This window comes from Oculina patagonica, chromosome 4 (genome assembly GCF_052425735.1).
Source record: "Oculina patagonica isolate OP01 chromosome 4, crgOcupat, whole genome shotgun sequence".
In the NCBI taxonomy this organism is placed as follows: Eukaryota; Metazoa; Cnidaria; class Anthozoa; order Scleractinia; family Oculinidae; genus Oculina; species Oculina patagonica.
In genome coordinates, this window is record NC_135761.1 from 17,826,979 (window position 1) to 17,838,468 (window position 11,490).

At 38.9% G+C, this 11,490-nt stretch overlaps 1 protein-coding gene across 1 annotated transcript; it reads left to right on the plus strand.

Annotated features, from left to right (window-relative positions):
* Nucleotides 1-5,790: 5,790 nt before the first annotated feature.
* LOC144651785 (beta-1,3-galactosyltransferase 1-like) lies at nucleotides 5,791-10,070 on the plus strand. Its single transcript, XM_078511774.1, has 2 exons — nucleotides 5,791-6,028; nucleotides 8,856-10,070. The coding sequence occupies exon 2, from the start codon at nucleotides 8,929-8,931 to the stop codon at nucleotides 9,949-9,951; it is 1,023 nt and encodes a 340-aa protein (XP_078367900.1). The 5' UTR covers nucleotides 5,791-6,028; nucleotides 8,856-8,928; the 3' UTR covers nucleotides 9,952-10,070.
* The last annotated feature ends 1,420 nt before the right edge of the window (nucleotides 10,071-11,490 follow it).

The following is an 11,490-nucleotide window of genomic DNA, read 5'->3' on the forward strand; positions in this document are numbered from 1 at the left end:
TCTCAAGTCTGGGTTGTCAGTCTGATGACCAAAAATGGTTGTTGTTACAATGTCTTTCCCCCCCCCCCCCCCCCATACATAGGTGTTTGCCATTTAACCCCACATCCCCGTAGTTTCGGTTGGAGAGCAAATGCGCTCATATGCAAAGAAGAAAAAATGGAAACAGTTCAGACAAGCAGACAGACAGACAGACAGACAGACAGACAGACAGACAGACAGACAGACAGAAGGACGAACGGTCAGTTGACCGGTCAGTCAGGTGGTCTGTCAGTCGATTGATCAGCTGGTCAGTCAGCGTTTCACTCAGTCCATTCGTCCGTAGGTCAACCAGATACTTAGACAGTCAGATAGACAGACAGACAGACAGACAAAAGGACGAACGGGCAATGAGTTACTGTGTGAGTCAGTCATCTCAAAGTCAGTCGGTCAATCCGTGTATCTGTCCGTCCGTACTAAGCTCGTCGAGTCAGACAAACAGACAGACAAAAACAAAACGACAGTCCCCCTACCAGAAAGGCAGTAAATATGACAAAATGAACTTTTATTCGTTACACTTATTTGACATTAAACAAACTGACATCAGTTTTCTATGCGTCAGGCCTGTTATTGATGATAAATTGCGTCATAACATTGTCAAGTGTTGTAGATCCACGAGCCTCTAGGCGAGCGGATCTACCACAAACGCAGCAGCGCTAAATCAGTGCTGAAACGTTTGACAGAAACCTCGCTGATTGCGTCAGCAACGAGTTTCATGCGTCTGTACTCTTATTGACAATGAAAATTAGCCAATCAGCGCGCGAGAATTCGCTCAGTTATTGTAAAATTTGTTTTTGTTACAGTGCCAGAAATTCGACATACACTGATTTTCTCAAGTTTTTCTTGTCGAGTTTGCTGAAATAAAACGGCCTTATTTGCAGTTGTACATTAGTGCGGATAATAAGGTATCGAAATTGTAGCTCTGCTTTAAGTGGCAGTTTCTCTTAAAGCGGTCCATCGCATTTCGGGTCGGAAAAAAGTTTTCCCTCAAACTTTGCCCAGTGAACTATCTTAGGTTGTAAGTAAATGCAACGACTTTAGTTTTTGGAAATACGTTAAAATATATTTTTTAGAGCTCTCAACAGTGAAGGCTGCAAAAGGCCTAATTTTGAGCTTGGCCAGAACGAGAAATTTCATAAGTTGACGAGCTCGCCGCTCAAAAACAACCAAACGCACCAAATTATTATTATTATTCCTAAGTTAAGTGGTCCTTCAAAGGTTGTAAACGCATGTTAATTTTGATACATTTTGATTTACGGGTCCGTGAAAATTTAAATATCAGCAACCGTTAGATCGCTTTTTGTAAACATGCAAAAGTATGGTGTCTTCGCCGGCCTTTATTTCACGAGTCCAGACCAGACCATTCTAAATTCCAACTGAATCCTACTAAACAGATGTTAGGAAGCATAGAAATATAAAAATACCTTGCACTTTTTATCTTCCTTTGCCACAGCGACTTCGAAAATTTCGTGCTTATGCGAGAAAGTAAGCTCATTTGCATAATGTGTATGAAATACTCGCATTAGCACGAAATTTTCGAAGTCGCTGTGGCAAAGGAAGATAAAAAGTGCAAGGTATTTTTATATTTCTATGCTTCCTAACATCTGTTTAGTAGGATTCAGTTGGAATTTAGAATGGTCTGGTCTGGACTCGTGAAATAAAGGCTGGCGAAGACACCATACTTTTGCATGTTTACAAAAAGCGATCTAACGGTTGCTGATATTTAAATTTTCACGGACCCGTAAATCAAAATGTATCAAAATTAACATGCGTTTACAACCTTTGAAGGACCACTTAACTTAGGAATAATAATAATAATTTGGTGCGTTTGGTTGTTTTTGAGCGGCGAGCTCGTCAACTTATGAAATTTCTCGTTCTGGCCAAGCTCAAAATTAGGCCTTTTGCAGCCTTCACTGTTGAGAGCTCTAAAAAATATATTTTAACGTATTTCCAAAAACTAAAGTCGTTGCATTTACTTACAACCTAAGATAGTTCACTGGGCAAAGTTTGAGGGAAAACTTTTTTCCGAACCCGAAATGCGATGGACCGCTTTAAGAGAAACTGCCACTTAAGACTTGAAATAGAACAAAAGAAAACATTCTGAGAATTTATCCTTTATCCCCAACCTCTATGCTGTTTTTTGTTTGCTTTATTTCCCTATACGTCGGAGCCAAGTAAGAATTTAGAAATATCGATATCGGTCGATTGAAGCAAGGCACTGCAACCTCCCCTACCCCTTGCCTTCTGTGTGTCGACGTAACGTTCATGAGCCCAAAAAAGTCTTCGCACGAGTATTATGTGCAAAGCACTTCGGCGCGCACGTGCACGCGAGATTTTGTGTGACGTAAGAGAGAAGCGTCACAAAAGACCACTTAGCTTACTTCGCTAGATAGTTGGTGGTGGTTGTGTCGCTGTTGTCTTAGACAATAGATTGAGATATGTCACGTTGTAAAATCTTTGCGCGTACTTCAAGTATGTGACGATAGGTTTTTCTTCTGGGGACATAATTTACGCGGGCATTCGCCTGTAGCGGGGAATGCCCTATTAAACGCGGGGGGTAACAGCTAAGTAGAGCACCACTTGGCTGATACCAAAGGAACTACTTCGTAGTAGAGAGAAATTGGGTCCAACAACAAACCGGAATAAAATAGTCAGAATAGTCCCAAAAGAATGCGCCCTTAATACCAGTTTATCCATAATTAAGAATGCAACACTTAAATTAGAATTTTCAGTCACTTGTAAACTCGGAAATTGCTTTGAGAAACCGATGAATGAAAGTATACTGAAATAATATGTTCAGGTTGCAAAACGTCCGTGGAAACGATTACTACAGTAGATAACTTCTAATTCAGAACAGGAGACTCCGGGAAATTACAACCAATGTTGTATTACCACTCAAGTACAATTTTACTGCCAGAATGGACGTCTCCTTGGAGTGAAATAAATATATAACGAGGCGAGGGATTCCTACATGACGAGCCACGAGTTGGCAGGGAAACGCGGGTTATTATTTGAATAATTTAGAAATATATTTCACTCGCCCGTACGGTTTGGAGAAAAGATATTTATCGTCAGACACTCGCACTTGAGCTCAGTTGTTTTTCTTTTACAGTCAGCTCCCGCCTTGCGGACACCTCGCTATTACGGACAACCCGTATTACGGAAAGGAGTTCAAGTCCCGGAAAATAAGAATAACTGAAAATAACTCCCGCTACTACGGACTTACACTATTACGAACACCAAATTGTGGTCCCGAAGATGTCCGTTATAGTGAGAGTTGACTGTACTGTACTTCAATTCGTTGCCGAGGGATGTCCTCGAGGCGCAATCATTGAGCTCATTTAAGAAAACGCTGTTAAGCCATTTAATGCTTTAACAATATGAACGTAGTTATCTTAGTATGATAAATTGTTATTAGCGTATTTTTTTTTTTAATTTTATTCATTAGTAAATTTATTTGTAAATTTTTAGCTTTATCTAGGATAACAGCTTTTACATGGGAATTCAGTTTCCCCCTGCTGTTATCCTCCCACTATTTTTTTATTATTATTATATATTTTATCTTTTTTGTTGTAAATGTTTTTTGTAATGTTGGGAAATCTAATAAATACTGTCCAAGCATCGCCTTTTGTGAAATTCATTTCTTCAACAGGTAGCGGCTGAGGCTTTGAACAGTCAGTGCTTTACTTATGTTGAGTTTTTTTCTCGTGCTTGGTTCGCCCTTATATAGCTTGAGATGGACTTTTTGAACCTTTTTCAGAGACTCTACGAGGTATATCCTTACCTTTACTGCCAGCTATGTAACTTGTCATCCAATGGGCTATGTGCACAGTCATTACTTGTTACGTACGATAGAATTTACCATTTTCAGTCATTTCGTTGTTAATTGCCGTTAGCATAACCAGACTGACCTACTATTGGTAATCGCGCAATTTGATTGGCTAAACAGGTGCCTACTATCGTTCCTTAGAAGGCTCTCGGAGCGCGCGCTTAGTCTTCGCTGAATTTTATCAATCAAAACCTTCAATAAATCAACTCTAGCTATATTTTGTGTTTAATAATTCGGTCAGTGGGTTATGCTAACACAATTAGACGGCTCGCTCTCGGTTTCTACCGGCTTTTGATAGTTGACTCAGGGCTTCGCCCCTCGCCAACTATCAGCCGATAGAAACCTCGAGCTCGCCGTCTAATTGTTAAATAGAAAACGATCGCGCGCTCGTTTCTCATTTAAAGATTATTTTTTCTTCAGTTTTTGCTTATAAGTACGTAAAATTGTATGTTTTTGGACTGCAGTCCTTTAAGAGTTTCTACTAAAATGCGCCTCGTTGACTATTCGCTCATAGAAAACTCGGGCTCGTAGTCTAATTGTTAATTAACATTTCAAAATCCTTTTTCAAAACCAAACAGTAGTTCCCGTCATAGTACCAATTTCATTTTGTCATTTTGTCGCTCTCTCTTTGAACACCGGTGCAACTGTGTTTGAACATTACCAAATTCAAGCACATAAAAAAAATTGGTTGAGTTAGACGTCTCGATACGTAATGGTTGCAACTGACTAGGTCGCTCATTTGACTCTCTTAGCACAGGAACATCCATTCTTCCACTGCCTAAAAGGTCAGAAAGTTTTAAATTATTCCGAATAATTTGCTTATACTGAATTCAGTTTGATGGAATTATTTTTACGTCTTACGCCACATAGCATAGCAAGATGACATGTAGAGCGAAAAGACTTCACATTGAAACAACTGGGACAACACTAAAATCGCTAGTTTTACGGGTGATTTACAACAGATTATGTTATACACTGTACACGGTACGAGTGTCCTCAGGGGCGAAGCAAAGTAGTAAGACTTTAGCTTCTTATTTTTTGAAAGATCTTAATTTTGAAAAACAAGACTTGTAAGTATATCTCGCCTAATCTCGTTCCCAGATCTCGTGGGCGAAGCCTTCCGGCTTGTCTACCTTGCGAGATGTGGGAACGAGATTATATCTCGCCATGATACTACACAGAAGACCGTCTTATATAAAGATCTATGTGTTCAACGAGTGGCCCTTAAAATCCCTTTGAAACCTTGAATCGAGAATGGCATCAAACATGCACGAGGAAATGTCAACAATGTTCGATTCCGCCCATCGAAATTGTGAAAATTGTATGGTGAAGATGTGGGAACGAGATTATATCTCGCCATGATACTACACAGAAGACCGTCTTATATAAAGATCTATGTGTTCAACGAGTGGCCCTTAAAATCCCTTTGAAACCTTGAATCGAGAATGGCATCAAACATGCACGAGGAAATGCCAACAATGTTCGATTTCGCCCATCGAAGTTGTGAAAATTGTATGGTGAAGCAAAATCTTATCAGTGTATCGCAATAGGTTGTTTTACTGGAAGTCTATTAAATTACCTTTAATAGTTTCACTGCGATCTCTTTTGTTTAGACACGCCTGGCGTTAAATATAATAACAAAAAGCCCGTATTGTCAACAAAAACAAAGGCGTGGCTGACTAGGGTAATTTAAAATCTATTTTTCTTGTACCATAAGCGCGAAAAAAAGTGCCTCTTTTTTTCTCAGTCCGTAGTCGTGAGAAAACTGGGGGCGAGAAGTGCGTCTAGCTCTCAGATTTCCCGCGACAACTTTTGCACTTTTTTTCCGCTTCACGCTCGAAGGACTAAGACAAAAAGAAGTTACCATCCGTAGCCGGCACAGCTGTAGTCTGCAACCTCGTTCCCAGGGCTTTTCACTTTACAATGTAAAACTCGTGGCTCGCGCTGAAACAACAACGCCTTTCACGTGATGCGTGACGCTTAGTATTTTAGTTCAATTCTTCGAGCAAAAATTGCGCTGGTATAGTAAAGTTTGCCGAATCTGTCCCTGGTACCTCGGACCGCTGTTAAATCAGGCTTAAATCGACGCAATGAAACCAATATTTCACAGTCGATAACATGAAATAAGTGTGCCGAAAAGTCACAAACGGAAAGACGTCTGTGGTGAGTACTATTGTGTTCTCGATTCTGAATTTTGCATTGAAGTCGCTTTTATACAAGTGAACAGCAGCTTCTGCTAACAATATCATAGCAACGTTTTGACAGTCGCCAGTGAGTACGGTTCTCGTACCACAAAAACCTTCATTCTGAAGGCTTCATCCAAAATAATTTGCTTGAGCTTAGTGGACTTCGGTTTCGGTCGGTTTTACGCTTGAATCACTTGTTATTTATGGAGGTTTGGCAGTCAACTGAGTTTGCACCCACCCTTTTTGTGTTCGCACGCACCGATCGTTATAAAAATTAGTCCTTAAAGGAAGAGAAATATTCTAGGACGTACATTGAAGCGAACTCGGTCGTACCTGGGAGCAAACGCGGTATAAAGTGTATTCTCAAAGACGGGTGCAAGCTCAGACGGTGTGAACTCGCCTGGCTGCGAAACCTACTTCCACCTTCTAACACATAGCCAACAAAGTTGCGAGTATTAGTCTAGTATTGAATGGTAGAACGAGCGTACGCGTGCATCCAATATAACTGAACATTCACGCGCGTTCTCCATAATCGGCGTTTGCATTTTTTCCGTGTTAGTTGGAGCAGTTCAGTTCAGCGTGTATTCAGGAAAAGTCAAAGAATGAAATGAACACGAGAACGTGGCCAAGTATTGGATCCAAGGATTTGTTTACAGAGATTTATCTCGTGGTTTTCGCACGCTAAACATGGACCAAACAGTAGTTACGTTTATAACGTTGCTTTACTTTGTACGGTTTGTTAAGCGACTGATATCACGACCACGAGGTCGTATCGAATGATTCCTTGTTCTCGTTTTTGCAATTGTTCCTCGGGGGTGGAAGCGGAATCATGAATCATGAATCATAGCTGTAAAAGTGGTAGGAATCATGAATCTTTGTGTTTACAACTTGGGAATCATGAATAACAAGAGATGGCTAAAAGAATCATGAATAACAATTAAATGCTTCCATTGATATTGAATGCTTGTGAATATAGTTTGTAACAACAATTAAACTGATGGGTCAAATTACTAAATTCTTAACATTTATATTCCAGAAATTGCCTGAAATCGCATTTCTGAGCATCAAATTTTCAAAATTTCCTGGGGGAGCATGCCCCCACACCCCCCTATAGGAAACCAATGGAAACACGAATGTACCCTTGGCTCCGCATCTCATCCTTACTAGTGATAGTTACTAACTTTAAAGTGATCAAGTATGTTACCGACAGTGAATATTTAGAAATAATTACACGACTGAAAATATTTAACATCGGCTTCCGGCATTTTTCGAGCCAGACGAGTCTCCATTTGGAAAAGGAGACTCTGTTAGCAGGGAACCGGAATGCGCAACCAGCCTGCATGTAAAAGCAAAACAACAGAAATTGGTAACACGTTATTTTTAAAGCTGGATAAAAAAATGAAAAATGAATCATGAATTTCGAATAAAATTTATAAATGAATCATGAATCATCGAGGTAAAATAAGACAGGAATCATGAATATCCAAAGTCCAATGATTCCGCTTCCACCCCCGAAATTGTTTATGTTGTTTTTCGTGAATTTAAACAGTTACTTATGCAATCTTTTTGCTGAAGTGAGATGTATGTTGGTCTATATTCGGCTGCGACACTATCACGAAATGATTTCAATTCATAAAACAAAGATCTGCTTAAAAACATCGAAGATTTGCATAAAGAATTTCAAAGAAAACAAAGACTGGGGGGATCCGTAGAGAGGCTCTCGGGTGGCCAGTTATTACCAATTGTTTCGACGTTTCGTCGTCTTAGTTGCATGGACCTATTGAATGTATTCGGCCCTGTTCGACAATTGAACAAAATCAAAACAACAACGGCATTTGAAATAATATGTAAATACACACTTGACTGACTGAGTTCGACCGGCAACTCGTCGAAATCAAACGCTTAGATCGAATCATTACAAAAATATTGTAAGGACGATCGTATATTTCAACAATATTTTTTATTCACTAGAAATACAAAATAAGAATACACAAAAAAGTAGCAAAAAAAGTAGCAAAAACACCCGCGCAATTGCTGTAGCAATTAAAATAAAACGTCAATTTTAAATTAGATAATAGGTATAGAAACTGCAAAAATTATCATAATGATAATACAAAATCTACGACATTTATTTCACAGATGGTTGCACTAATTAATATCAGTAGTTCGTGTGGTTTGATCGTCCGGCTGAGAGTAATTTTGAAAAGTACTGTTGTTGGTGACTCTGAAGATGAATTCCGCTCAGGAAGTCGAAACTTTAGCCACCAATAACACTGAGTTCTTTTCAAAACTTCTTTCATACTATACGAGTTACTGATCACACTATACGAGTTACTGATACTCCTGGGTTCAAACTAATACAATCTTGTTACTTACACATGCATGCATTTAGAAATAAATCGACTATCACGGCACACGTTAACGAGAAAATTCAACTTTTGAACGTATTCGCTTTCTTTTACAAAAGAGTTAGCCATAAACTTTGATGTCACAAGAACCCCGCCCGAGTTTATATGGCTGGCTGAGAGTTGTGACGGAGAAGTTAATACTACTGAACAAAATCCCAATCACTATGGAAACACCGCTTACTCGAACTGTTTTTCGGTTCCCGTCAAAGATTGAGTTACCGGGGTTCTACTGTAAAAGAGTGGACAATAAACCTATATTTGTTGTTCAGTTAGCTTCCAAAGGTCCAAAAATCGCTTAACAAAAAAAAAAACGCGCTTTTTTTAAAAACAAGGCTTATCGGCCCGAAAAATACCCGCAGGCCACCTGTAAGCTAATATAATATGATTCATTTCTAGGAGGAGCTAAAACAGAGAAGCAGGGCTAATGGTAACTTGTCAATGTCTGGCTCACTAGTATCAGACTCACAATATGCATCGCAAGTTAAAATACGGCATAGTACTATTACAATGGAAAACGATGTCTTTGACGAGAAGGGAACTTCATATTATTGGCATAATAGCAGCTGCGTCAATAACTTCACTGGTCGCTGGTCTACACTACACCCCTTCCTATCCACTAGCTACTAAGCATCCTACTTTTTCCAGAAATTTTAGTCCTCATCACGATTGTAAATCTTGGAAAACCACTCCCCAGCACAAAACTACTTTGATAACTAGGACAACTTGTGTACGGAACTATTTTCTTCTTATACTGGTCTCTTCTGCACCGGCAAATTTTGAAAGAAGACATTTTATTCGTCAAACTTGGGGTGCTGATAACAATACAGCCCCTCAGTGGAAGACGTACTTTCTCCTTGGTCAATCAAGGAATCAAACACTTTCGGGTTTACTTCAAACAGAAAATAACAACTTCGGCGACATGATTCGTGCGGACTATTATGAACATTACTGGAACCAGAGTTTAAAGATGCAGATGGGCCTTGAATGGGCAGCTAGATATTGTAATTTTTCTTTCCTTATCAAAGCAGACGATGATGTACTAGTTGACACCAAAAGTTTGATTAACTTTTTGCGAAAGACATCGACACCTAAACAAGGACTTTATATGGGCAAAGTTCATCACAGAGATAAAGTACCTCGAGCTGGCAAATGGGGTGTCCCTTATGAAGAATACAATCATACACACTATCCAGATTTTTGTACTGGTGCTGGCATTGTTATGTCACCTGATGTTATTGATTGTCTGGTTCCTTTATTTGATGTCATTAAGCCATATCGAATGGACGATGTATATGTTGGAATGCTTGCCAACAAAGGCGGTGTTAAGGCAGTACACCATAACGCGTTCTTTGTACACTGGGACGATGATGATTGTATCTTTCGGCCAAACACTTTCATGCAGCATAGAGCTACTGGACAGTGTTTAATCAAACTTCATCGTATGCACTCTCACGGTGTTCTTTATTATAGAACGTTAGGCTCTTACTTTTGATATATCATTCAGGTCCTGTTTAATTTCTAGAAAAGGAAAAAATGGTTGGTCGAAAATAGCGGCTTATGACATAATTATCTTACGAAAAGTAATTATGAAGGCTGCTGGCAGCTATCATACTTTAATACTTTGGCAGCTGGCAGCTATCATACTTCATACTTTGGCTTGTAATAGTTTAGTCAGAATTAGACATGTCCGTCTTTGGTATATACTATCACAGCTAAACCAATACGTTAAGGAAACTCTTCTAACACAAACGTAAACAGAATTTACCAATGAACAATTTGAGGTCATAGTGTTGTCAAAATCTGTTTCCATGGCAACCTCATATGAGGTAAAAGATACACTATTTTGGACCTTTTGAGGTTAATAACTAAAAAACTACTTGGTGAAAGTTCTTTTTTTTCACATATTTTTATCCAACAGACAAAATAAACATTTTTGAATTTTTTAAAGAAATCTGTCAAAAGGATTCGCAGCTATGTTATTCTGGCATAAATTTAAGGTGACTCTGAACATTTCTGACAGAATTGTGTTTAAAAATTTGTCATTTGTTTTGTCCTTTAGACAAAAATATATGAAAAACAAAAACTCTTACCGTCTATTTTTAGAGTAATTAGCTTCAAACGGTCAAAAATAAGGTATCTTTGACCACTTTTGTGGTTGCCATGGCAACGAATTTTGACGTCACAGTGACTCCAATTTGTTTATTAGTAACGCAGCTCAACATTACAGGTGTAGCATCAATAGAAGGCCAAAGACGGGAATATCTCAACTGTTACAATCCACCTTCATCTTTTATTACAATTTTTTAAAAAAATTCATTTGCTGTGGTATTTTAGTAGTTGTCATGTGCTTCGGTTTGGGGAGCGGGGTTTGGGGTATGGCTTATTTGAGGACAACAATATCCCGTTCTTTTTACAGCGTTACCTATCTTACACTGAGGTCTAAATTGAATAAATTCACTGGCATGGCATGATATAATACCTAAGCTTTTACAAAAGTTTTTACATAGATCCCACGCCCGTGACGGGCCCATTTAGATAGTCAAATTGTAAACTTGAACTTGACTCCGATCATCAAGGGAATAAATTAAACAGAACAAAAAAGATATTCAACCGTGCTCCTCGATGTGTTTTTTTTTTCGTTTTGTTATGTTGATTAAAATAATCTCGAAGTCCGGCAAGAATTTTAACATATCGGAACAGCCCTACTAAAGTAGGAGACTGCCTCTTGGAAATAATTGCCAAGTCCCCATCTTTAATTAACTTTCCCATTCTCGCTTTACGGATACATTAAGCCCCCTTTCTTGACTCGCCAAACCCAGATTACCAGTAATCTTTAAATAAATAAAAAAAGATACAAAGAATGACTTCATTTAAGTGTCGATGTGTTCAACACTTAACAAATCAGTGCGCGCGCATTTCCTCGCGAGCGCACGCTTTCACGCGGGAACTTATGACGTAACAAGCAATCGTCACAAACAACAACTAAGGCCAACTTAGCCAGATAGTCCGAGGCGAATGACTTTAAAAACGA